The sequence below is a fragment of the Pungitius pungitius genome, chromosome 13 (genome assembly GCF_949316345.1).
Source record: "Pungitius pungitius chromosome 13, fPunPun2.1, whole genome shotgun sequence".
In the NCBI taxonomy this organism is placed as follows: domain Eukaryota; kingdom Metazoa; phylum Chordata; class Actinopteri; order Perciformes; family Gasterosteidae; genus Pungitius; species Pungitius pungitius.
Genome location: NC_084912.1, coordinates 2,600,739 through 2,625,299, shown reverse-complemented (window position 1 = coordinate 2,625,299; position 24,561 = coordinate 2,600,739). Strand labels below are relative to the sequence as shown.

The following is a 24,561-nucleotide window of genomic DNA, read 5'->3' as shown; positions in this document are numbered from 1 at the left end:
CTCTTAAAAAACAAAAACAAAAATAAAACGAGCTGCACAGCTGATTCACGCTGTGCAGAGCACGTGCGTGGCTCCTCCCATTTGACGATGAAACACCCGGTTATTATTTGGTCTTTAGTTTCTTTAAATAAACACTAGAATAAAGCGCCGTGTCACCACGCACAAAGGAGCGCGCACACCCCGTGTTGCTGACGCCATCTGTTGGCGGTTTTAAAGTAAAGGTCAAAGCAAAGATTTGCAACCATTTGTTTGTCATTCAAACGACGCAAAGCCGCGCACTCGAAATGTCAGGAAAAAAACAACGAGCATCCCGTTGTTAACACCTCTTGTTGGATCACAGCGTTGTCAAAAGGCTGACAGTTTAGACCAATAGAGTGTGATCATATAATAACAGGGATGATCACCATGCGACTTGTGACTCTGCCTATGGCTCATTGATTGCCCATAATATTCAGAGTCTAATCCACTTGGCTAAATGACCAGACTATGTCAATAAGGCCCTCTCTGCATTAAGGACAGGGCCGAATCAATCAAGGATGTTGGTGTCAGTAAATCACCCCCCCACACACACACTCACACACATGGGCAGGCTCATTCAGAGATGGGATGAAATAGCTTATTTAAACGTCAGTGAATAGCCCCTGATAGAAAAGGAAAGCTGTGATTAGGTGGGTGCGATGAATCACTCCTGCAAGGTACAGTCACTTTTCAAAATGGCTTTCAATTTAGTTAAATGCATACGCCACAGGCCAGTGTCCACAGCAATTTTTACAGGGAAAACTACAGGCTCACAGACAGAATGGGTACAAATGAGCGACAGGCCCCGGCTGCCATCCGGGATAATTGTCTGCTTACAATTTTTCGATGACTTTGCTGTTCTTAAGTCTCCAAGGGGAGCCTTGCCAGTCAGGGGGAACGGCTCAGTCTGGTGATTAAATGAAAGGCCTCAATCAATACGTGATATTAATTTTGCAAATGCGTGTCACAATGATGTAGTCCTCGGGTCATTTAACGTTTCACACAGTAATGTTGCTCATGGCAGTGGATCAGAAGCTTTTTTTTTTTTTTTTTCTCTGCCAGTCGGGCTCTATTTTAAGTCGTGAAAAATGACTGTGCCTTTTTTACTTTCATTTAAAAAAATTGTAATACTATATTTTTCTAACAAACGATGGTTAAACACCAAAAATGACCTAACGTTATTTAGTTACAATTTAAACAATGACGTCACTATCAGACAGGCTACATAAACGTTGTATGCAGTAAATAGTTAGCTAACTAATGCTAACAAATGAAACGTAGCTTAATCACTGCTTGCAAAGACATGGTTGTGGTGGCCATTACGTTGGACACAGTGTTCTGTTTTTTTAATTCTTTTTAACGAAATTAGTTCCTACAGCTCATCGTTTATCGGCAAAGTAGGTTTTGTTAGTAACGAGCGCAAAAGAGGACAAAACCAACCTGTCGGTGTCTTCCGAGGGGCGGGGCCGTAGTGTCACGAGAGCCACGTCATAGGCCCAGTTTAAGTTAACGTAGCTAGCCCTGCTACTAGTCCTGTTAGCTAGCTAGTTGACGGTTTACAGGTGCAGGTTATATAACCTTTTGACTCCTGGTGCCGTATTGAATAAAAATGAGCTTAGACACACTTTTCCAACAAATTCTTGTAACTGAACAACAGTTAACTGAACAGACACAGAAAGTCAAAGAAGGTAAGTTTGCTTTCAGCTAGCAACACACGCTAACGTTATAACTATTGACAGGCTAACGTTAGTAACAATGCCAACTAATGGTAATTAGCCGGGTCCTTTATGAATCCACATTTCAGCTAACATTACCCAGGGTAAATCTCATCTAACATTATCTTTCTCCTTATTTGTAATATATTACTTTAGTCAAAGTAGCCATCATCAGATACAAGGAGAAGATCAAGAGCGCCGCTGAGAAGAATGAAAAGACCAATGAGCTACTGGATAAAAAGGTGACGCTATGACACAATAAGCTTTTATAAGGTGCTATTGTGTCAATTATGAAAACCTTTTGTGACTGGAGCTGCATTCATGCCGCAGTGTTAAATATCTGCCTTGTCTTTTTATGTATTAAAATTTTTGGCAGCTTGTACCAAGTTGTTAGTAGTCTTGACACAAAATTGTGCCAAATTATATACTTTAATTAGTCTTAACATTTAAATGGATTCATAACTTTGATGGGTTTAATCAGTTTGAACCGTTTTTTACAAATTATTAATAATTTCTAAAAGGTTATTGTGGCTATTGCCTGTTTCAGGGAGGAGTTGTGATGGAACAGCTTGATTTTTGCACAGCCACATATCATTTTGTTCGACCTTGAACTGTGCCATTCCAGTAAATGTTAATTTGGGGTTCTTGTGTAAGGAGCAGTCACCTCGTCCATTGTGTCACAGTAAGAAAATTTAATTCCACTGCTCAAGATGCATTTATAAAACAAGAGATGGCTTTATTCATTTGTCTTTATTTTAAATGACTTAAATTAAGTTTTATTTGTGATGCAATTAAAAGATACAATTAAAATAAAATCTGTTACAGCAATAGTTGTTAGTGGCAGTGTCATATCAGGTGACGAAGTGCATATTGGCATATTGATGAGCTTATCTGCTTCATGATTTAAAACACTTAATCTCTCCCATTCGTTTTCATCAACAGTGCAAATTTTCACTGCAAAATCAATGGTTAATTTCCACCGGGTAACATTAGTGAAACCTTTCAGCATGTGTCAGATTGACCCTCGTTGACCCCTCCGAAATATTGCTCACTTCTTCCGGTGCTTGTGTGGACGTCTGAAAAGTGCAGCTTGCTCTCTTGCTTGAGAGCGTTATCTGCCTGATAACGCAGGGCACTGATAACTTTGTCTGACCCCTTTAGAGAGGATATGATATGCAGGGAGTGTTTACAGCTCTCATGACGTAAACACTTACAGTTCACAAGAACTGTCTTACCCAAAACTCGGAAGCTGACTGAGTTCTCTGAAAACTCACACCACAATATAAGAAACAATAAACTCCCGTCCTTGACAGCTCGACTAACAGACGGAAAACTGTACAGTAAGTAATGCCTGTGGCTTCTTTAAATAGGCGCCTTCCATGAATTTCCTCTTCTACATACAGCGGCTAAGGGAAGTAAACAAGAAGTTAAGAAGTGTTTAGAGATTGAGATGGAGTATACGTACTGTACACATCTAGAGGGAGAGAGTGAGGTAAGAAAGGTAAAAAAAAAACATGACCTCAGTTAAATGTGGTAAAGTCTTATTTTTTTCTCCTGCTGTGGGATCACTAACAATATAAATACCTGTGTCAGATTGGGTTTCTGAACTGGCCCCTCATCCATTGTTGCTCCAGGCTCAGCAGTTGTCCGCAATGAGGCTGCAACATGACCTGATGAAGAAATGCGAAGAGCAGATGTTGAAGAAAGTTGAGGAACTGCTGTGCCTGAGAAGCCAACGAAGGGAACGTCTTGTGGGTTGATGCCTGAATCAATATTTACAACATATCATTTATGTGTAATATGAATACCAGGGGAGATTTATAGTGTAAACTCTGTGGAATAATTGTCTAGACTGAAAATAAGCTCCATTAAGATACAAGAAAAACATTTGAGATTTCTTTTCAATATACTTTAGCTGTTTTATACGGTGTCTTTTAAAAGATTCAGAAAGGCTGCACACACTTTTCAGAACAATTACAAAACAATCTTTTACATTTTTGAATAATTAATTATTAGTCCATTAAAGGTAAAAAAAAGTCACTAAGAAATGATTACACTGCATTTCGTTGCCTCAGTACTTGTACCCTGTGCAATGACAATAAAGTTGAATCAAATCTAATCTAATCTAATTAAAAGGTAAAATACTGCACATAGATCTAATATTTTTAGCCCTAACACAAATATATAATTCAAAGTTGTATTATTAACCACACTGGGGATAGCATAGTAGAAGTCTGTGAGGCATCAGAAGAATCTGCATCGTTATTATTGTTAGAAGCGTATCCCATGATAAGTCTTTTCATTACAGGCCCACATAAAGCGCGAGCGTAAAGAAGAGGAGGAAACCTTCCTTCGAGAGATCTCAATGTTCAACAGTGACTTCAGTCTCTGTGGGAACAGAAGCATAGTGTTCCAGAGCCAAACACACACTGAGATCCTGGACCTGCAGACGGAGGTGGAATCATTATACAAAGGTCGTAAAAGACTGTCAATTGTACTGTTGTCATAGATGTTATATGCTAGAATTACATAGTCGCAGAAAGAAATCAGTAACTCGAATCATCACCGAGAGGACTGAAGATATTGTACCTGCAATGTGTATAAAAGCTGCAGTTGGTGACTTTTATTGAAATACGTTATCATGTTTGTTCAAACTGTCACTATACTGTACCTGCCAGAAGAGCGTCTGTGAAACGTGGTCCCTCTGCCTCCCTCTAGAGCTCAGTTGAAGAAGAACAAGGATCAGCACTGAGGAGGTTCTCGCGTAACTCTGCTCTAACAATCTTCCCTTCCCGCGCCTCTTCTTGTCTCAACAGATTCCAGAAACACGCGTCCGTGTTTGTGGCAAAATGTTGAGATCAGTCGAGCCCAAACAAACAATCTACAAGTGGCATGTTAAGAGGGACGGGTTGCGAAAGCGAAAAAACGTATAAAAAGTCTCCAACTGCAGCTTTAATGCGAGCATGCTGTACGGGTCAAGATCTCAAAGAACAGTTTGAAATACTGGAAAAGAAACTCCTCCATGTCTGAATATCCATCCATCGGGACTCCAAATAGACCGGATCAAAACATGAAGACTGAATACTGACGGTGTGCAGGTGTACGAGTGACGATTTCCCCGCCAGTGTTTTCATAATATGTATTTAATCTGGGCTCAAGAGAAACAGACGTTTCTTAATGTTTGTAAAATTAAAAACAAAAAGCCCTCGCATGGCATTCCCTGGGCAGGACGTTTGTGAGCATTCTCCTCTGGTGATTTTTCCCTCCTCATCCTGGAGAAATAGGATTCATCTTTTCTGCCCTTGCAATCAGAGATGGAGCTGATGAGCCGTAGGAACAACCACGTGAGCGCCATGCAGGAGGAGAGGCGAGCGCTCCAGCTCACGCTGCGAGGCCTGGAAGACACACAGAGAGGTGAAGAAACCAAACGCTCCTTCCGTGTTATTAATGCCGCGCTTTTTCATATTGTTTATACATCTTTTATCGACCTGTAACTGCAGTAAAGTCAAATATATATATAAAACCAGAATGAAAGCTACATCAATTAATTCATGTGGACGTGTCTGCCACAGGTAGAAGACGCAATGATCATGATGATGATGATGATGATGGTGGTGGTGGAACCAACCCGTTTGCCCCCCATTGCAAAGGAAATTCATGCGATGTATTATTTCCACCTGCAGACCTGGAGCGGCGGTTGATTGAAGCCGAAGCAACAACGGCGTCTCTGAGGGCCGAGAGCCTGTCCGTGAGCCGGAGACCTCTCACTGACGCCACCTGTCTGAGGCGAGTGTCGTCAGCTGCGCGCGTGGCCGCAGACTTGCAACATGTTCCTGCCGGAGCCATTTAGGGTAGTCTTCGCAGGCAAAGGGCCATCGCTGCATTCTCCCCCCGTTTCCCTCGCTCACTCTCAGGGGGGCTCGGCGGGAAGGGAGTCGAGGCGCCAACGACAGGACGCCGCGTAGCGCTCCGCTGGCTCGCTAGACAGACGGTGTTATTTGCTGAGGGCGAGAGAGAGAAGTGCTGAGTACATCAGCGGCGCGCCCCCCCCCCCCCCCCCCCCCCCCCCTCTGCGCTGCCGGTGTTTGTCTCTCTGCATCCTGATGGCTCCAGTCCAAATCCAGAAGTGTAAATAACAGCATTAGGACCATTTGGCTTAATTAAGGCTTTGATCCGAGATGTATTTCATTCAGTCAACTAGGGGGAGGAGGGCAGGGGGGAGGGGGGGCGGGTGCTGTGGCTAATGTGATTGATGCAGGCAGGTCTTAAAGGGAAGAGGAATGAGGGGTGGTGAGTTACACAAAATGCTTATCCAGAAAATTACTAACAGAGAAATGTGTTTTTTTTTTCAGTTGAAACCTAGATTTCTGATAATCTTCCAATTATTAAGATAGTTGGAGTTGGAAAGCGTTTTTTTTGTAAAGTGTCTTAATCGGGGTTAGGGTTAGAGAACCGGATGGAGAGTCATGATCTCATTTGGGGTTTTACTCCCTAAATCTCCAACAGCTGTTTAATTGGCTTGAGTTTTGTTAACTGAAGGCCTTTGCATGGCACGACACTCAAACCATTCTGTGACCTCTGTCACCCTTCATGGACTTAATATATGCAGATTTACCTTAATTGCCAGCTTTGTATATCCAGGGAGAAATAACTGTTTTCCTCTCAAACAGTGCCGGGCTTTTGGTGAACCATCGGACACAGAGTGCAACAGGAAGTGGTTGTAGGTTATGACCCCCCCCCTCTATCAAAACATGACAGAGAGGGGCTTCCTTCATTCAATCAATAGTGCCACAGGAAGGAAGGGTAACTGTTATTGCGGATGCCAGTACTTTTGATAATGTTTCCTCTGCGCGATGCTACGGCTTTGAAGTGATTGACAAACCCCCCCGGAACCCATCCAGATGATGAGGTTCACACTTTGGGGGTTTCATTTCCACACGTCACACCTCCCCCAGTATTCCTTCCCCTCCTGACGAGGCACGTTTCACAACCCTTTTGTTTTGCCCCCCCCCCCTCGTTATTTACAGTTTTCCTCTCGCCCTAAATCACACGTGTGGGTGCCGTGTTCATCCGCCACGCCTCTTTAAGTGAGCCGGCTCGTCCGTTATCCCCCCCCGCCAAGTCCTGAGGACGAGGATCTCATGGTCCATCAATCCTGTCTCTTTAGAACGCATGTTTAACTCCGCCACTTATTGATGGCTGGAAATTGAATGCGTGTCAATTTGAACGAGCGCTACAGTCAGTTAAAAAAAGTGTTCAGTGTGCAAAACGAGGGGGGGAGGGAGGGAGGGAAGGAGGGAGGGAGGGGGGCATCGCCTCTTGTAGATTTTTCACTGTCATATCGTAGAGGACAAAAGGAAATGAATATTCAATCGTCGTGGGATTTATGATTCAGAAGTTGTGTGTTTTTTGATGCGTCTGCTCCATTACATACAATCCGATGATGTCATTGCTCTGTAGAAAGCTGATGTTATACTGCAGATATCCTGGTGTTGGAAACATCATTGTACAGAGTTTAAAGCTCCACTGCTGGTTCCATTAAGTCCCAGTAACAGATAGGAGGTCCGTCGGGTCCTCGCCAAGGCCTCCGGTACGTGGACCCGACTCCTCAAGACCCCTCAGGGCTCTCCACAGAAGCTGGACTGAGCGATGGAACGTCATTCACGTTGATGTAATCATGGGGCGGAATATTTCCCCTGAGGAAAAGGAAGTGGATTGTTTTAAGGTGGAAGTGATCTAAAGACCAAACAATGTGCTCAAACCTGATATTCAGAACCAGACGCGATTCTTCACTTGTGATTGCTTTTAGGAGTATTTTCTTCTTCTTTCTGCCCTTCCTGTTACTGACGTTATATTTTTTCCCAGGCTGAGGAAGGAGCTGGAGATGCACAAAGAAGAAGAGCTGGAGCTGCTGCGAGAGGCGCTCAGCTCCGAGATCCACTTCCTGAAGTCGGTAAGCTCCTGCTTTTATTCAGCCTGGATGAAACTGGTGTGTTCACATCACACAAGAATCAAATGGGAAAATGAATACCTTTCACATACGCTCTATGGTGTAACACAACGTTATTCATTTTCATAAGGTCATCCATGTTCAGTCGTTGAGTCTTTCTTCTTCTTCTATGAGCAGAAGCTGGACAGCAGCCATGGAGGAGAGCAGCATTAGGTTTGGCACAATGAGGAGACAGGAACACGCTTATATTGGTTCACGGATCGACTCTTCTCTCAGAAAGCCAACGTGAGCACAAATAAAGAGGATAGAACAAACAGAGCGAGGTAATTGGAGAGGGTGTTATTATAATATTTACTTTAAAAGTGATATGAAAAGAGCTAATTCCCTTCTGTGAGCCGCCTGGGTCGGAACAAAAAAGGCTTTGTAAATGTTGCTGTTGTGTGTCATGTACCCAGTGGAAGATGACATTAGAAATGAAACCATCTGGTTATTTTTTCCTCTTTTCCTATGAAGCCCAAACAAAAAACGCTTCAATGAGGAATATTGACAGTTACATTTGATTTATGTGCATTTGATTTAAAAGTGACAACGCACAGCTGCTCTGTGAACACAATGTTGTGTGTTTCATTGCTGGCAAGTAAATAAAGGCATTCAAAAGGTGATTGTATACCGCCCCCTAGTGTACAAAGAGGCACATTGGGTCAAGACAGAATCTCACATACTGGATTTGAATAGATGTAAAAAGAACAAAAGATAATGCAAGGTGAATTCATTTTGATTTAATTTAATTTAATTTACTATATATATGTCATACAATGTCAAGAGAGGGCTACAATAATCAGAAGCACACAAACCCTCCCTCTCCCTCATGTGGCCCCAAGCGGGTACTGCAGCTGTAAATGTCTACAGCCATGTTGAGGCGACCCTTAATGAAACATCTGCACATTCAGACCCGGAGCCACTTGTGAGTCGGTTACCTGCAAGAAACATCAGAGGGAAATAAACAATGAGAGATGCGTGACGTTACAGTTTACCAGGGGTAATCCCTCAATCCGCAGACAGTTATTTCAGTAATTGATGATTACACGGTCTGTCGGCCTACACCAGAGGGTCATTTGCTCTCTGATGAGTCCTAATAGAATGATTTGGAATGTCAACGGCTACCTAATGAGATCCTGCCATCTCATTTTGACTCTTTAACCATGACCTCGGTGAGCCTCGTCTGGATTTATTCATTAAAAAAAAACAAGCAGACACATTTTAACCGCAGCTGTGGTCCAGACCTTGACATAGAACACATTAATAAGTATTATTATTAGGGAAGAGGGTCATCAGATCAGGGTAATCTAAAGCATTAGTACGTCCAAACCAGTATTCAGATTAAAGTTACTTGTCCAAGTCACTGTGCGTTACTATTTTGTCATTAATAGCAAAATATATATTTGATTTCTTGCGTCACACACGCCGGCCGGATCGTCAGCAGCACAGCAACCCCCCCTCCCCCCGACTCGACTAGATAAAATGTGAGTGTTGGCATAACCAGTTATTTTTATGTTGTCGACAGCTGCTGAATGTAACTAATAAAGTGACTTGTAATCTAACTTAGTTACTTTACAGATTACTTGATTTTAAAAGTAACTAAGTTACCTTTTAAAGGTGTAGTCAGTTATCCGATTACTTTTTCAAAGTAACTGTGGCAACACTGGTCATCAGACACCTTATCAGACACCAATACACTTTGAGAGTATTTATTTAGGAGAATATTAAAACGAGTGGCAGAGGAAATGTGTGTTTCTACTTTGGTGACAACGCTGCCTTTCCCCCCTCCCACCACTCTCAGACCCCCCCCCATGACTTAAGCATGCAGACTGCAGCGAGCGGCACTTCCAGTCAACGACAAAGGTCACCATTCAGGGTCAGGAGGAAGGCTTTTATTCTCCCTCGCTGCCACCGGGAGGCGCTTCCACGCTGCATCGGTGACCTCGCAGGTGCCTCTGCGGCTCGGCTCGTCAGCCACACGCCAGGCAGGCGTACTCGACTTCTCCGTCCACGCCGCCCTCCCTCAGCTCAGAGGTGAGACCTTCCAAGACGCTGCTCTGCAGTCGGCTGCTGCTCTTTGTCGTCAGGCAGTCCTGATCTTTAGGAAAATACGCCGTCTTTGCTCCAGACACTTGAATGGGTGATTCTGGAAACAGAGGGAGGGGGGGGGGGGGGGGGGGGGGGGGAGGCGCCGCCTGACGCATTGAGGTACAACCGTAGGGACGAAAAGCTGCTTTGATCTCACGTGCGTTCTGCCGCATTCTGGAGGACTTGGAAAATGAATATTGTAAGCTGCGATTTCAAAACTACGGGTCATTCTGTTTTAACGCCACGTCGCACAGTGCAGCGCCGCACCAAAGGCCGCCAATACTCCCACGTGGTTCCACCCGCTCAGAGGATCTCTTAACATTCCCCGTGTAGACGCGGAAGAAAGCGCCTCACCCTGGCACACAGCTAGCGTGGTGCCTCCCACGTACTGGCTCCGCCACTCAGAGCCGGTCTGCTCGCTGCATTCCTCGTACAGGCGACTCCTCCGCAGGAAGGCAAAGTCGTAACCCTGTTGGACGAAGAATCCAATCAGTTGCCCCGTCCGATTATTTATATTTTGGGTCTCCAGGCTTTGCAAAGGGTGGGGTATGGGGGGGGGGGGGGGGGGGGGGACTCACGTGGTTGCACAGGGGTTTGCAGTAGCGCTTGTTGGCCACTGTGGCGCACGCCAATCCTCCGTTGGGGGGAACTTTGGCTTCTGGGCAACGCTGTGATTCAGCACCTCGGCATTCTAGAAGTCGAAAAAATGAGGCGATTCAATGCCAACGCGTCTCTGGTCATCTGCAGCCTTTTTATATATTTCAGGAGTCCACATTCAATTAGAAGAAGTTTGATATTCCGCTGCAATTATTCACCATCTGCACAGGTCAACATTTAGCTCTAATCCGTAATGAGGGCCTCCTGCGGTGTGTGTGTGTGTGTGTGTGTTCCTACCTGTCAGCTGGTGTTTGTGCAGTGTGGCGGTCAGATTGCTCATGGACAGCAGCAGAGTGGCTCTATCATGTGAACTCAGCATGGACATGGACTCGGCGCACTCTGCCGCCACCTGCAGGTTCAAATCAGACACAACACTTGGTGATATGTGTAGAAGCAATTGGCAAATGCGTTGTAAAAAAATGACTTTTTACGTGCGTGGTGGAGGTTCTCCGGTTGGACGAACATTTAGTTTACCTTGACGTCTGATGACAGACGCTCAAAGAGCTGAGTCGGCGAGTTGCAGTTTGCGTCACCTCGAGTTGGACAGGAAAACACTGCAGACACAAAGGCGCACGCTCGGTCTAAATGTACTCTGATCTACCCATTTCACACACACACATAAAACAAGGAGATTACCTGCTAGTGAGCAAAGCAAAGTAAACGTCCCCCGCGGTGCCATGGTCGCTGAGCTATAGAACCCTTCTGACCCGGAACCCGGGATTTATTCTGTCTGTCGGTGCAAAGTTTACACCATTGGCCAATGTTGTGATCTCCCACTGGACAAAGGGACATTTCTGATGTAACATGAACTTTGGATATTCACAGGTGGATAACATCATTAGCTTTTTTTTTTTTTTCTGTGCAGACCTTTTTCCTGTTTCTTCTGATTCTGGCCCGTTAAAACCGCTCTGCGCGTGTCCCCGCGTGGTGCAGGTGGGGGAGCTGCTAGCACACGCTAACCCAGTATCGAGCCGGTGTCGTCACTGCTACTTCTTAGTTGTCAGCCCGTCGTGGAGAATAATGCCAGCGTTCAAATCTGCACCCACGAATTCAACAGCCCCCCAGACACAGGCCGTGTAAATAAGTCACCGCGGACGCCTTTCGTCATGGACGTCTGACGATCTGGCTCCAGATGAATCATCCAAACTCTTCGGAGGAGTGTTTGAGCAGAGAATCGCCTCTTTGTGTTTGATACAGAGAACAAAAGCGCGGCGCTCCAATCGGACCCCGAGAGCCGCCCTCATCGTCGTGTCGCGTGGCTGGACGGCCCGGGCTCTCTCTGCCATTCCTCTTTAGATCCGATTGGAAACATTATCTATGAATACGGTCTGGATTAAATTAGTAAAAACAAAACATTCATGAAGTCATTAAGGCTTAATGCATGACGTGTTGCCCTGGTTCACAGAAGGAGATGGCACAGTTGTTGTTGTTGAGTAGCTACCGATGCGCACCAGATCCTCATATAATTACCAGCCCCCACGTGGTGTGACACTACCCCCCCCCCCCCGTCTTTAAGGTTCAGACACGCTATGAGTTTTGGGTGATTCCCTCAGTCAAAGTCTGCATAAATCCAGACTTACCAAATGGTTCATAAAAGGATCAAAGCTGCAGCGTGTGAGGATTTGTTAGCGGGACATCCCTAAACCGGCAGGGCCACGTCCCAAAGCCCCCGCCAGTCCAACAGTGTGCAGAACGGTCCGCTCTAATCCCGCCCAGGGGGGGGGGGGGGGGCTGCTGTAAACTCAGTGTGAGTGTAGGATTACAGACGGGGAATTACCTCACCAGCTAACTAACCCGTCTGATGACGTCGTCGCCGAAACTGGGCTGTCTGTATTCTTCTAAATGCGTTCTATTCTTTTACAATGTTGCCTTTTGTTTCTAGAAGGTGGGCAGAACCGCCTTGTATTTTAATATTAATTAAGATGAACTAGTTTACTCATCGTGTTGTTTTTGTTGTTATGCCTGAATATGATAATATTCAGATTTTCTATGCTGCCCTTTGAACCCGCTGGCTTCAGATTTCTTTACAGATTCTTTTAATCGTGTTCGGGCTCCAACTGAAGCTACGCACAACAACAACAACAACAACAACAACAACCACCACCTTGTGGTTCCATCGCCTGGTTACTGAATAAAGTGCTATGCAGAGACATCAGGATTCCACCGTGAACTTATTGATTATAAGATCTTATTTTCTCATTTTTTCAATTCATCCTCAGCAGGTAAATCTTGCCAAGCCCCGCCCCCTTCTCACCTCCGGCTCAGCTCCTCAATGAGAATCTCTATTTGAGACTATTTTCACTTTCACTGCTGATATCTGATATTTTTTCACCTTTTAGGCTTAAAACGCCTAAAATGGCGTTTTATTGCGTAATATGAACATGACTCCAAACGCCTCTTCAGCCAAATATCAATCGATAAATGTTAAGGTTTGTTTGCTTGTTTTTCAAGCTGCCGGGAATGCAACTACCCCTCTAACCTTTGGCCTGGGGGGGGGGCACTGGACCCTCTTCACCTCCCTCTGCAGCTCTATATCAAAGTCAATACTTGATTAACACCACAGTGTTAATCAGTGCGACCCCCCCCCCAGGGGGCTCTGGCACCTGAGTTTCTCTGGGGCATTCGATGACTAATGATTCCCCTTTAATACATTATTTTGTAAAGTGGTACATCCATTAAAATAAAAGTACATTCACTCTTTGCATTAACTTAAAATGTCCTTTAAAACTCTTGTCAAATGAAAAGAGATGAGCGTCTCAAGCTGTGTGACCGAGGACAGCCTCGGTGTACACACACACACACACACACACACACACGATGAAAGGCGTGCATGACGGCGACGCGCTCTTCTCTCCGTCTAACCTCTCCCAGACGCTCCTCGTCTGCCTCCCCCGTGGCCCGGGTGCAGGATTTGGCCACGCGTGGGAGACCCGCTAGCCGCTTGTCGACGGATTCACGCGGACGAGCCTCTGAAAGACGGGCGCCGAGAGCTAATTGGTATTCAGGAAGGACCCGGCGCCACCCGCCTCAGAGAGCCCGCCTCCTGGGGAAAGTTGGAGCCGCGTCGCTGCTGATGAAAAGCCGATAACGCCTGTTAGCCGACTTTAATTACTCCTTTGCTTGCATCGCTAAGCTGATTTATTTTGTTAATTTGTTGATCCGGTTGCAGGATCTTTCCCGAAAAATAAATAAATAAACTGCGCCTCACACAATCCTGTGAGAGCTTCTGTACGATTGATTCTCGGGATGCAAACGACTTGGGGAGGCACAAACGGCGATATTCAACTCCGAACTCAAATAGAACCAAAAGCCACCTCGTATTTTCGGGCTTGAGAATGAAAAGGGGGAGGAGAGGGGTGGAGAGGGGGGGGAGAGGGAGGAGGAGGCCGCAGGGCAGCCGAACCCGCTTAACTCTGGCTGTGCTGCATCAAACATTGGATTCGCAGCAGGAGGCTTCCACTTCCACACTGATCTACAAGCCATTACAGTGACAGGAACATCTGCTGGTGGGACGAGAAGCTCCAGTGAAAAGCGTGACTGACGGCTCCACTTCCCCCCACCCAGTCTCCCACTCGTTATTTTTACTCTCTCTTTTGTTTAGTGAAGGCAAATTGGCGGCAGTGTCAGTTAGACGCCGCTCGCTGCACAGGCAAAGCGCGGAGGGGGCGGGACTGAACAGTCGAAGAAGAGTGGGAGGAAGCTTCTCGACTCTCACTGCGAGGAGTTCGCCATCGCTCGACACCTCCGGGAATAAAGAGAACCCCCCACCCCCCCCTCCTCCCCAGCCACACGGAGGAAACTGTTCATTTATTAAATCTCTATTAGATGCAAATGTGAATAAAAACAGAACAGCTGTTTCCCTCCGCTCCCTGCAGCCTCCGGTTTCCTTGGCTCCCAGTGTCATCCCATGACCAACTGATGCGTCCCAGGGGGGGGTCTGCATTCCGATCCAGGTTCTCTACTAATCAGTGATCAATGTGGCAACTTGCTGGTAAGATAATCACTTAGCCACGATGGACTGATGTGCCTAATTTAGAGCAAAGGTTGGTATAAAAAAGGCGTTAATATCGCAACCATCTTTTAGTATTAAAGGGAATTCAATTCAATGCTTCAGCTCTGAGCCACCCAAGAAAAAAAAACAACAAAAAACAGTTCCATGTGTTCAAATCCATAGATTTGTTGTGAATTGCGACTGTTTGGCCTTCCACCCTGACGGTCCTATTGCCCCGCCGTGTCATTCTGAGTGGATTTGTGTGTCGGGAGGGGGGGGGGGGGGGATACGCTCTGTCGCTTCGTGACCGGGGGACACTCAGAAAGAGCAAAGGCTCATTGTTCATCTCTTAAAAGGGTCGGCGCCGCTGCCAGAGAGTGACAGGAGGCCAATGACCCGGTGCCACGGCCTTTTCCTTCCTTCAAGCGAGGAAACACCAGCGTGAAAGCTTTTTAAATAGTGGAAAACAGGGCTTTGTTAGAGATCGATGCAGCGCTTTCTCCAAGACGCTTTTATTAACTTGTTCGTTTGACTCATACTTGTGCACGTTGGGGATTGTCTTTGTGTGATACAAGGACTACATTTTAGAGATCCAGGGAACTCTGGTGGAGTAAATGGCTTCATATCTATATATCAACTCAATATCTAAGACTCACAGGAGGATTCCTCAAATATCAGAATGATATTAAACTAAAAACAGACAACATAAAACAGCATGTCATCATTTATTCATAAAGACACAATCCTATGTAGGCTATTACAGACAACTGGGGATATGATAGTAATTCTGTTGCTTTATAGCACAAAATAAATACCACGCATACATACAAATCAAATACTTTGTAAAAACACACAGCCAAAGCAGAGAGACCATATTACAATTTGATGAATAACAATTTGCTTGTGTTCGATGAACAGTTTTGGTTCCTTTGTTTTAAACTGAATTGATGAAAAAGTAGTTTTCTTCTGCTCCTGGTTGACTGAATTTGGACAATGGTAGACGACTGTGACGGAGCGGCCGTCACTGGCTGCATGTGCACACACACACACACACACACACACATGACAAGCAGGTATAGTGATTGCCTGCAATCACTGCCAGAGGTTGTCAATTAGCCTGATGGGAGGGGCTTAGGGTTTTTAAGGGGACTTCCTCATGGCAGGAGGTTCAGTGGGGGTTTTTTGTGTTGAAAGGTGGCTGTGGTGGGTTATGTGAAAAGGCCATTGAGAGAGCGAGATGGTGACTTTGATTTATTTCTTTTGTTTGTTTGTATTTTGACCGAGTTTCCTTAGCCTGTAATATTGTGTTCACTGGTTGGCACTTTCCACGAAGTGGAATAAAAATGCACCAACTTACAATCCCTACGACTACGCCATCATTTTTGTGAGATTCAGCAAAGACTGAGAGTGAACCCCTTCACATATGGTGTCAGAAGTGGGATGGCTAGTCGGAAAAGGGCAGGTCGACTTCCCAGACCACGCAGAGCTGGTCTGCGCTCTCAGCCAGTGGCATTTCGGGAAGAGGAAGAGTTGGCGTCAGAGGCAGACAAACAGGCTGCATGGGAGACCGCAAATTCAACGTCTTCCTCAGCGGAGGAAGAGGAACGACAGCGGCCCACACCTGGCTCATCCAGCGGCTCAGGGGGAGACCTGGTGTCCATAATGAAGGACTTTCTGACGGCACAGCAGGGAAGAGAAGAGGGCCTCTTGGAGGAACTACGTAGCCTCCGGGTGTCTCTGCAGCCAGCAGCTCAACCCCTGCTAAACCCGCAACTTCCAGCTACATCCCCAAGCACGATGACAGCAAGCAGTCCCAGAATGTACCTGCCTACGCCGGCCACTCATCGCCATGGCAGGGACCGGTCAGCATTGCCATCGCCACCTAATTCAGGCTCAGAGGGCAGGCCTGATCCACCAAGACAGGACTGGAGGCCCTATTCAGAGCCTAAAATTCCCCCATATCAAATGGGCGAGGATATTGAGAACTATTTGTTACGCTTTGAACGCATAGCCAAGACATGGAGATGGCCAGCGGCTGAGTGGGCATGCAGACTTATTCCACTGCTTTCTGGGAGGGCATTGGAAGCCTATACAGCAATGGACGAGGAACAAGCACACTCCTACACAGCTCTGAAAGCAGCATTGCTTATCAAATTTGACATTTCCCCTGAAACATACCGGCAGCAGTTTCGTTCTGGCTCAGTGCCAATGGGAGAAACTCCCACAGAAACCTATCATCGCCTCAAGGGACTCTACCGCCGGTGGATTCGACCAGAACAACGCTCCAAGGAGGAGATCGGTGAGAGTCTTATCCTGGAGCAGCTTCTTCGCGTCCTTCCTCCAGAGGTCAGAACCTGGGTTAGGGAACATGAGCCTACGGAAGGATTGACAGCTGCCAGGTTGGCCCTCCAGTACCAGAATGCGCGCAGGGGTGGACCCGGTTTTCGTCCGACAAGCAGTGGACGTCAACCTGGTTTCCAGCCTCCACACCCCAGAATGACAGCAGGAAGAGGCAGCCAGGAAACTCCAGGTGCAACCAATCCTGCTACGGGGCAATACGCTACTGGTAAGAACTTGATTTGTTTCTATTGCCAGCAGCCGGGGCACAAAGCTTCTGTATGTCCACTACGTAAAGCAAAGGTCACAGGCTCCTGTTATGCACCCAGGAATGAGGCAGACACTGCTGAGAACAAGGAAATGAGGATAAAAATGTACAAAACCTTAACGGTAAATGGCCAGCAGGTGACAGCACTATTAGATACTGGCAGCTTCACTTCCCTGGCAAAGAAATGTCTCATACCCGTTGGTAACCTGGACTTTAGAAACAAAACTGACATCATCTGTGTACATGGCGATAACCATGCCTACCCTAAAGCAGAAGTGACTGTGGTGATCGATGATCAATCGTACCTGTTGACTGTTGGGGTAGTAGAACATCTGCCTGTAGATGTTCTGCTGGGAACAGATTTCCCTGCACTCATGGACTTACTGAACAGAGAATGGTCTAAAGGGGGGGATACTGCTAATGAATGTATTTCCTGTCCTGTGATTACTCGAGCCCAGGCCAAAACTGGTACTCAACCACTCCCTGACTTCGATGATAGTTTGTGTGAGGGTGGCACCAGTGGGCCTAGAAAATCAAGGCGCCAGCGTCGCTTTGAAAAGCAGCTAATGCTAACTGGACATGATAACAAGGGTTTGACTACAGCTAAAGAGTGGGAAGTGCCTGGAAATATTGCTGATTTACAAAAACAAGATGAAACCCTGAAATCTCTGTTTACTAAAGTGGTAGATAAAGAAAACTTGAATGATGTGTGGAAGGAATGTTTTGTTGTTGAAGATGGGGTGTTGTATACAATGCATGATGGTCATAAACGTCTGGTGGTTCCAGCTAGTGGTAGACAGTTGATCATGTACTTAGCCCATACAGTCCCCTGGGCTGGCCACCTTGGCCGACACAAAACTTACATGCGGGTTAGTTCACGGTTTTATTGGCCGCGCATGTACACAGACATCCAAACATATTGCGCTACATGCCCCACATGTCAGAAAACCTGTGCTCCTCGTAAGGCTGACCGAGCCCTCTTGATGCCACTACCCATCATCTCCACACCGTTCCGGAGGATTGCCATGGATATTGTTGGTCCTTTGGTGAAGAGTAGCCAGGGCCACCAGTACATATTGGTCGTGTGCGACTACGCTACCCGCTTCCCTGAGGCTTTCCCACTTCGCACCATCACGGCCCCAGCAGTCTTGCATGCCTTAACGCAGCTTTTTTCCAGAGTGGGGATCCCGGATGAGATTCTCACCGACCAGGGAACCAACTTTACCTCCAGGCTGATGCAGCTTTTCCACCAGCAGCTAGGCATCACCACACTCAAGACCACCCCATATCATCCTCAGACAGATGGGCTCGTCGAGAGGTTCAACCAGACTCTGAAGAGAATGCTTCAGAAGTTTGTGGATGACACTGGTAAAGACTGGCACCGTTGGTTACCCTTCCTGCTTTTTGCCTACAGAGAGGTTCCGCAGGCCTCTACAGGGTTCTCCCCTTTTGAGTTGCTGTACGGCTGGGATGTGCAGGGCCCCTTGGATTTACTTCGAAAAAGTTGGGAACCTACCACTACCTCTGGAGATAGAGGAGTGGTGCACTTCGTGCTGGAAATGAGGGACCGGCTGGCCAGATACAAAGAAGAGGCGGAAATTAATCTGCAAATGGCCCAGAAAGAACAGAAGACGTGGTACGACCAGCAAGCACGGCGGCGGGATGTCCAACCTGGTCAGAAGGTGCTCTTACTACTGCCATCATCCAGTAGTAAGTTGCTGACCAAATGGCAAGGCCCATACACAGTCATCCGCAAGATGGGGCCCGTCACCTACGAAGTTCTTCAGCCAGACAAAAAGAAGAAAAAACAGACTTACCATGTGAACCTTTTAAAGGAATGGAGGGAGCCATCCATCCAGCCCGCAAAAACCTCGCTCTTTGTGAAGGAGGTGGACATGGAAGAGGAGGAAGATCTTGGAGTGGAGGCTTTAAGCGGGGCTGCTACACCAGGACTTGGCCACCTTACCCCTGAACAAATGGCGAGAGTTCTCCGCGTCTTCCAGGAGGTGCCCGCACTGTTCACTGCACGTCCGGGCAAAACGACCATTATGGAGCATGTCATTCGGCTGAAGGATGGGCGACCAATGCGCCAACGGCCCTACCGCATCCCACAGCAACTGGTAGGAAAACTGCGAGAAGAGGTCGAGGCTATGTTGAAGTTGGGAGTGGTGGAGCCATCAACTTCAGAGTGGTGTAGTCCAGTGGTTATCGTGTGCAAGAAAGACGGTTCCCTACGCATCTGCATCGACTTCCGGAAGCTTAACTCCATCTCAGAGTTTGATGCATATCCAATGCCCAGGATTGACGAGCTACTGGAGAAAATTGGGTCGGCCGCGTATATAACGACTCTGGATCTGTGCAAGGGATACTGGCAAGTGCCTCTGGAGCCCGCAAGCAGACCCTACACAGCATTCCGCACACCGGCTGGACTGTTTCACTTTACCGTGATGCCATTTGGACTGCATGGTGCTCCAGCCACCTTCCAAAGACTTATGGATAAGGTCCTCCTAGGCTGCGAAGACTGTAGTGCATCTTACCTGGACGACGTGGTAATTTTCAGCAGCACCTGGGAGGAACACATCAAACACCTTAGGGAAGTCTTGGGAAAGATCAAGGATGCAGGACTAACGCTAAATGTTGCCAAGTGTGAGTGGGCCAGACAGGAGACACGGTACCTAGGCTACCAGCTAGGAAGAGGAGAGGTGAGGCCACAGGTAGACAAGGTAGAGGCTATCCTTAGCTGCCCTAAACCTCGAACCAAGAAGGAGGTACGAGCATTCCTTGGATTGGCTGGGTGGTACCGGCGGTTTGTGCCACAGTTTGCCACCATCGCTGCCCCACTTACGGCACTGACAAAGAAGGAGCAGAGAAATCCTATCGTCTGGACGGAAGAATGTGAGGAGGCCTTCAGAAGGTTAAAGGCTGTGCTATGTTCCCCACCAGTGCTTAAGAGTCCGGACTTCAGCAAACGTTTCCTGGTGCAGGTGGATGCATCAGCAGTAGGTCTTGGTGCAGTCCTCACGCAGGGAGACCAAGGGGAGGAGCAACCGGTTCTGTACATAAGCCGCAAGTTGCTCGGCCGGGAGACCAGGTACTCAGTAGTAGAGAAGGAAGGTCTGGCCATCAAATGGGCTCTGGAGAGTCTGCGGTACTACCTATTGGGCAGAGAGTTTGACCTTGAAACAGACCACCGGGCTCTAACCTGGATAAACTCCATGAAGGACCACAACAGCCGTCTCACCCGGTGGTATCTATCTCTGCAACCCTTCAAGTTTGTCATCCGACACCGATCGGGTAGAAACAACTTGGCGGCAGACTACCTATCACGGTTGCCGTACATCGCCAACCTCAGGGAGGAGAGGGATGGTGTGACGGAGCGGCCGTCACTGGCTGCATGTGCACACACACACACACACACACACACATGACAAGCAGGTATAGTGATTGCCTGCAATCACTGCCAGAGGTTGTCAATTAGCCTGATGGGAGGGGCTTAGGGTTTTTAAGGGGACTTCCTCATGGCAGGAGGTTCAGTGGGGGTTTTTTGTGTTGAAAGGTGGCTGTGGTGGGTTATGTGAAAAGGCCATTGAGAGAGCGAGATGGTGACTTTGATTTATTTCTTTTGTTTGTTTGTATTTTGACCGAGTTTCCTTAGCCTGTAATATTGTGTTCACTGGTTGGCACTTTCCACGAAGTGGAATAAAAATGCACCAACTTACAATCCCTACGACTACGCCATCATTTTTGTGAGATTCAGCAAAGACTGAGAGTGAACCCCTTCACAACGACGATGTCTCCTTCTGGGGATGTTTGGCACTGCCTGCCGGAGCGTTTCCAAAGTGCTTCTGCAGGATCAAAAACTGGAAGTCTTTCTTTCCACATCACGCAACAGGGAAATTACCCCCCCCCCCCCCCCCCCCAACAACTACGGGTGAGCCCAACCGATTGGGCCTGTGCCGCACGCGTCCCTCTCCACCGCGGAGAGGGGGGGGGGCAGCACGGAGTCAAGAGGCAGAGCTGAAGCACGCCATGCTCACAGACTCAGAAAGGATCCAGATCCAAACATCCAGGGTTGAACAGAGAACACTGTGGGAGGGAGGGAAAAACAGGGGTTAGAGATGCAGAAGTTTACAGAATTCGCCCTACGGGGACAAAAATTAACTTGTATCAAGCTTCGATTAAACTGAGAGCATGGGATACAAGGTTGGGAGAGGTAAAGCTGGTGTAATATAAATGAAATCATAAAGTTTTAGTTAGATTATTTGTTGCAGCTGAACCATTTAAAGTATGTATGGTGGAGTGATTCAGCAAGAAAACACTGCAATAATCAAGTCTAGCTGATATGAAGAGGTGAATTGTCGTGTCGACAGAAAAGCAAGCCTCTTAATGTGTCAGGGTAACTCTGGTGCTCATATTAGTAGGAGTGTTCTTCATTGCAGTGGAAATTTGTCCTATATAATTTGGCCAAGTGGTGAAATGTGAATAGAGAAAAGTAGAGGTTCGATAATAAAGCCCTGAGGGACTCCATATTACAAAATAAATCAACCTCTGGAAACAGTACCTTCCAGTGCAGCCTCGTCCAGTTGGTCGTAAATAAAATCACATTAAATTAATGAAAGAAGAATTTATTTTGGAAGCAATAGCAACACCTTTTCTTGGGTTTTGTGTGTCTTTTAGAGCTGTGTTTGTTCTGAGGGAAATGTGAAAACACCTGCTTGAGAATGCAGAGCAAGCGGCTTGGTATAATACAGCTGTGGACTTTCAATCAGGAGGCTGGCTTTGCTTCCCCAAGGGTTGCTGCAATATTTGTGACTTGTTCATCGACCGTGAGGTTTTTTTCGTGAATAACTTATTGGTGTTGCTCTACGAGCAAAACTGCAGACCGGTAATGACCCTTTAAAAATGCCAAAAATGACACACGGAACGTCTTTAAAAGTGTTACTCACGGTTTACTTTGTTCAGATAATAAAACTTTTAACGAGGCAAGATCCATTAAAGTCACACTGCAGAGTGAATGTGTGTAAACATTAAAACAAGCAAAAAAGACAGCGATGCTGCTAATGGGCCCTGCGATAAAAGGCTTTTCAGATTAGTGCTGCAAAAGCAGCTTTAGGATTCTTCCTGGCTCCAGCTGTGGAACCCTCCCTCGCTCCTGAGTTGGGCTTTTTTTTTATTTTATTTTTTTAAACATTAAATCTTTCCAGAATAAAAACTTTGAAAAAGTTGAATTCTATTGTGATGTTCCCCATGATGTACCCGGTGTGTGAGATATTGTTTTAAATTTCCGTGATAAATAAATGTAAATTAATGCTGCTGCATGAAGCGGCCGAGGCTCAAGAAAGGGTCGCCGCTAGTTCACATACGAGGCAGAGCGAGCTGATGGACAGAGATAAAGAGAATAAGAATCTTTATTATAATATATATAATATAATATAACCAGGACATTCTGATGTACCAGTCCAAAATTAAAGCCTCTCAAATTGCCGTTCATGAGCCAATTTCCTTCAAAGTCGAGTTTCGAAGGAATGAGTTATAAGCACCATTCTGATATATCAAGGGCACATTGACCCAATAATGATCCACCGAAGGTTTTGTGACAATCAAACTCAGCGTTTAGGAGATATTGCCAAAAACAGTGTTTTTCACTAAATTCAAAATGGCGGAAAATCTTTTTTGTAGAGCATGTCGAAGAGGACCCGTGTACCAACTTTCAAGTTGATCGGACATCGGGGGCGGAAACTGGCCTAGTGTGGTCTTTTTTACATTTCTAGAGGGCGCTATAGAGACATTTCTTTATACCCAAACGTGAGACCCAAAAATTATCAAATTTTTTAACAGTCCAGATATCCAAGCCAAATTTAACAACTTTTTGAATATGATAAAGGCCCCAAAAAAGGCCCCGCGGTTTGTGAGAATAATAATAATAATTCCTTGAAATACAATCGGCTCCTCTACGACTAGTCATATCGAGGACCCTAATAAAAAGACAGAACAGTAAGTGTTCTGAGGGCTTATCATGAATGAATAAAGTGTCCATAGTTTATTCATAAAGCCTAATTCGGCAAAGTAAATGTTCTCATTGTCTTGAACAATCATAAATATTAATTTCAACAAGAGAAGCTGCCAACAGGCCAGGAGGCGTATGAAAACGAGGACACCCGAGTGGGCTGAGGTCAAAGTTACCACGAGGTCACATTAACATTCCAGGATAAACATGAGTGAATGCTGTCATTTTATACAAATCGGTTCACTTCCAAAAAGGAGCATGATGTGTTCAAGCTACAGACTCGATCAACACATCACACGGTCACATTGTGAGAAGGTGCTGAGCATTCTAAACACACCTGTGACGTATGAAAAAGATGGAGAAGAAGCACCAAAAGCCCAAAGTTGTCTCTAAAGACATGACATTGTCTAACGAGTCGTATTTTCGGGTTCTCCTTGTCACACCTGGTTTAAACACACTGGGAGGGGGGGGTGCGCGTCCAATGTGCACAAACGCGAGCGGGGCCCCGACCTGCGTCGCGTTCAACGCCACAGGAGACGAGCGGATGCTTCAGCAAACACATCACAGAAAGGTGTTCCTTCCATTACTATTTATAAATGTCACCGTTGTTGCAGTTTTTCAGTATAAGAATAAACCGGCACCGCGGTGAGTCTGTGGCATTTGAGGGGACAGGCTGCAAATGCCACAGACTCACCGCGGTGCCGGTTTATTCCTTTGCATCGTTTTGGGGGGGGTTCCAGGACACACGGATCAATACTTTGAACTGCGAGCCTCTTGTCCCTGAACCGGTGCTGCAGAGAAACCTCCGAGTCAAGCAGTTTATTCTCCTCACAGTAACAGTTATATGGAAGAAATATACCCAAAGGAAAATGATCTCATTAAACCTTTTTTCCCCCCATAAAGCAGATTTTAAGGGCTTTAAGGGACTTTTTTTTTCTTTCATTCTCTTCACAAGTCACGGTGGTTTGTGCACGCTTTCGTGCCAGCGATGCATTTGCATACAAATAGTAGTGTTGTGTCTCCGTTTAGTTTAACCTCTGCAGATGTGTCCAACGAGCAGCACCACCTGAAGCTCTGTGAGGGATTTGATGGATTGTTTGTCTGCAGCAGCAGCAGCTGGCATCGAGTTCAAGGCGCAACTTCTGGCGACGAAGAATGTGACCTTCAAATATATAAATATATATTCATATATATATATGTTCTAGTGTTGGGCAATGATATAAACTCACTGGACCCCACCTGTGAAACCATTAAAAATCAAATGACACGCTTGCACGGACACATTTTCTCTGTCACATCTTTTAAACTATTAAATCTCTCTTATTGTGAAGAAAGATCTAAATGTCACAATTAAAAAAACATATTTTTAAAGGGTAATTTTCAGGGTCATGTTAGTGGATTTATTTTGGTCTAATTGAGATAATAAATGACACCTTATCTCCATGTGACAAGCCTTTGTTGATCAGAGGGAATAGAGGGAACTACTGCAAT

The 24,561-nt window shown here is 46.2% G+C and overlaps 2 protein-coding genes across 3 annotated transcripts; one reads left to right on the top strand and one right to left on the bottom strand.

The window, feature by feature from the left end:
* The first annotated feature begins 1,307 nt into the window (after nucleotides 1-1,307).
* Nucleotides 1,308-8,341, top strand: ccdc172 (coiled-coil domain containing 172). Its single transcript, XM_037466249.2, has 8 exons — nucleotides 1,308-1,706; nucleotides 1,890-1,975; nucleotides 3,368-3,484; nucleotides 4,042-4,207; nucleotides 5,046-5,147; nucleotides 5,417-5,519; nucleotides 7,599-7,686; nucleotides 7,861-8,341. The coding sequence occupies exons 1-8, from the start codon at nucleotides 1,628-1,630 to the stop codon at nucleotides 7,894-7,896; spliced, it is 777 nt and encodes a 258-aa protein (XP_037322146.1). The 5' UTR covers nucleotides 1,308-1,627; the 3' UTR covers nucleotides 7,897-8,341.
* Nucleotides 8,342-8,461: 120 nt separating this feature from the next.
* si:ch1073-126c3.2 (uncharacterized protein LOC555816 homolog) lies at nucleotides 8,462-11,255 on the bottom strand. Of its 2 annotated transcripts, XR_009957233.1 has the most exons (7): nucleotides 11,104-11,255; nucleotides 10,942-11,021; nucleotides 10,705-10,816; nucleotides 10,389-10,501; nucleotides 10,165-10,279; nucleotides 9,591-9,868; nucleotides 8,462-8,660 (listed from the first exon to the last, which is right to left on the bottom strand). XR_009957233.1 is itself a non-coding variant. In XM_037466250.2 (6 exons), exons 1-6 carry the CDS (start codon nucleotides 11,144-11,146, stop codon nucleotides 9,693-9,695), a joined length of 639 nt encoding a protein of 212 aa, XP_037322147.2. In that variant the 5' UTR covers nucleotides 11,147-11,255; the 3' UTR covers nucleotides 8,462-9,692. The 2 variants fall into 2 exon arrangements, 1 of the variants encoding a protein (XP_037322147.2); XM_037466250.2 differs by having other exon boundaries at nucleotides 8,462-9,868.
* Between the last annotated feature and the right edge of the window lie 13,306 nt (nucleotides 11,256-24,561).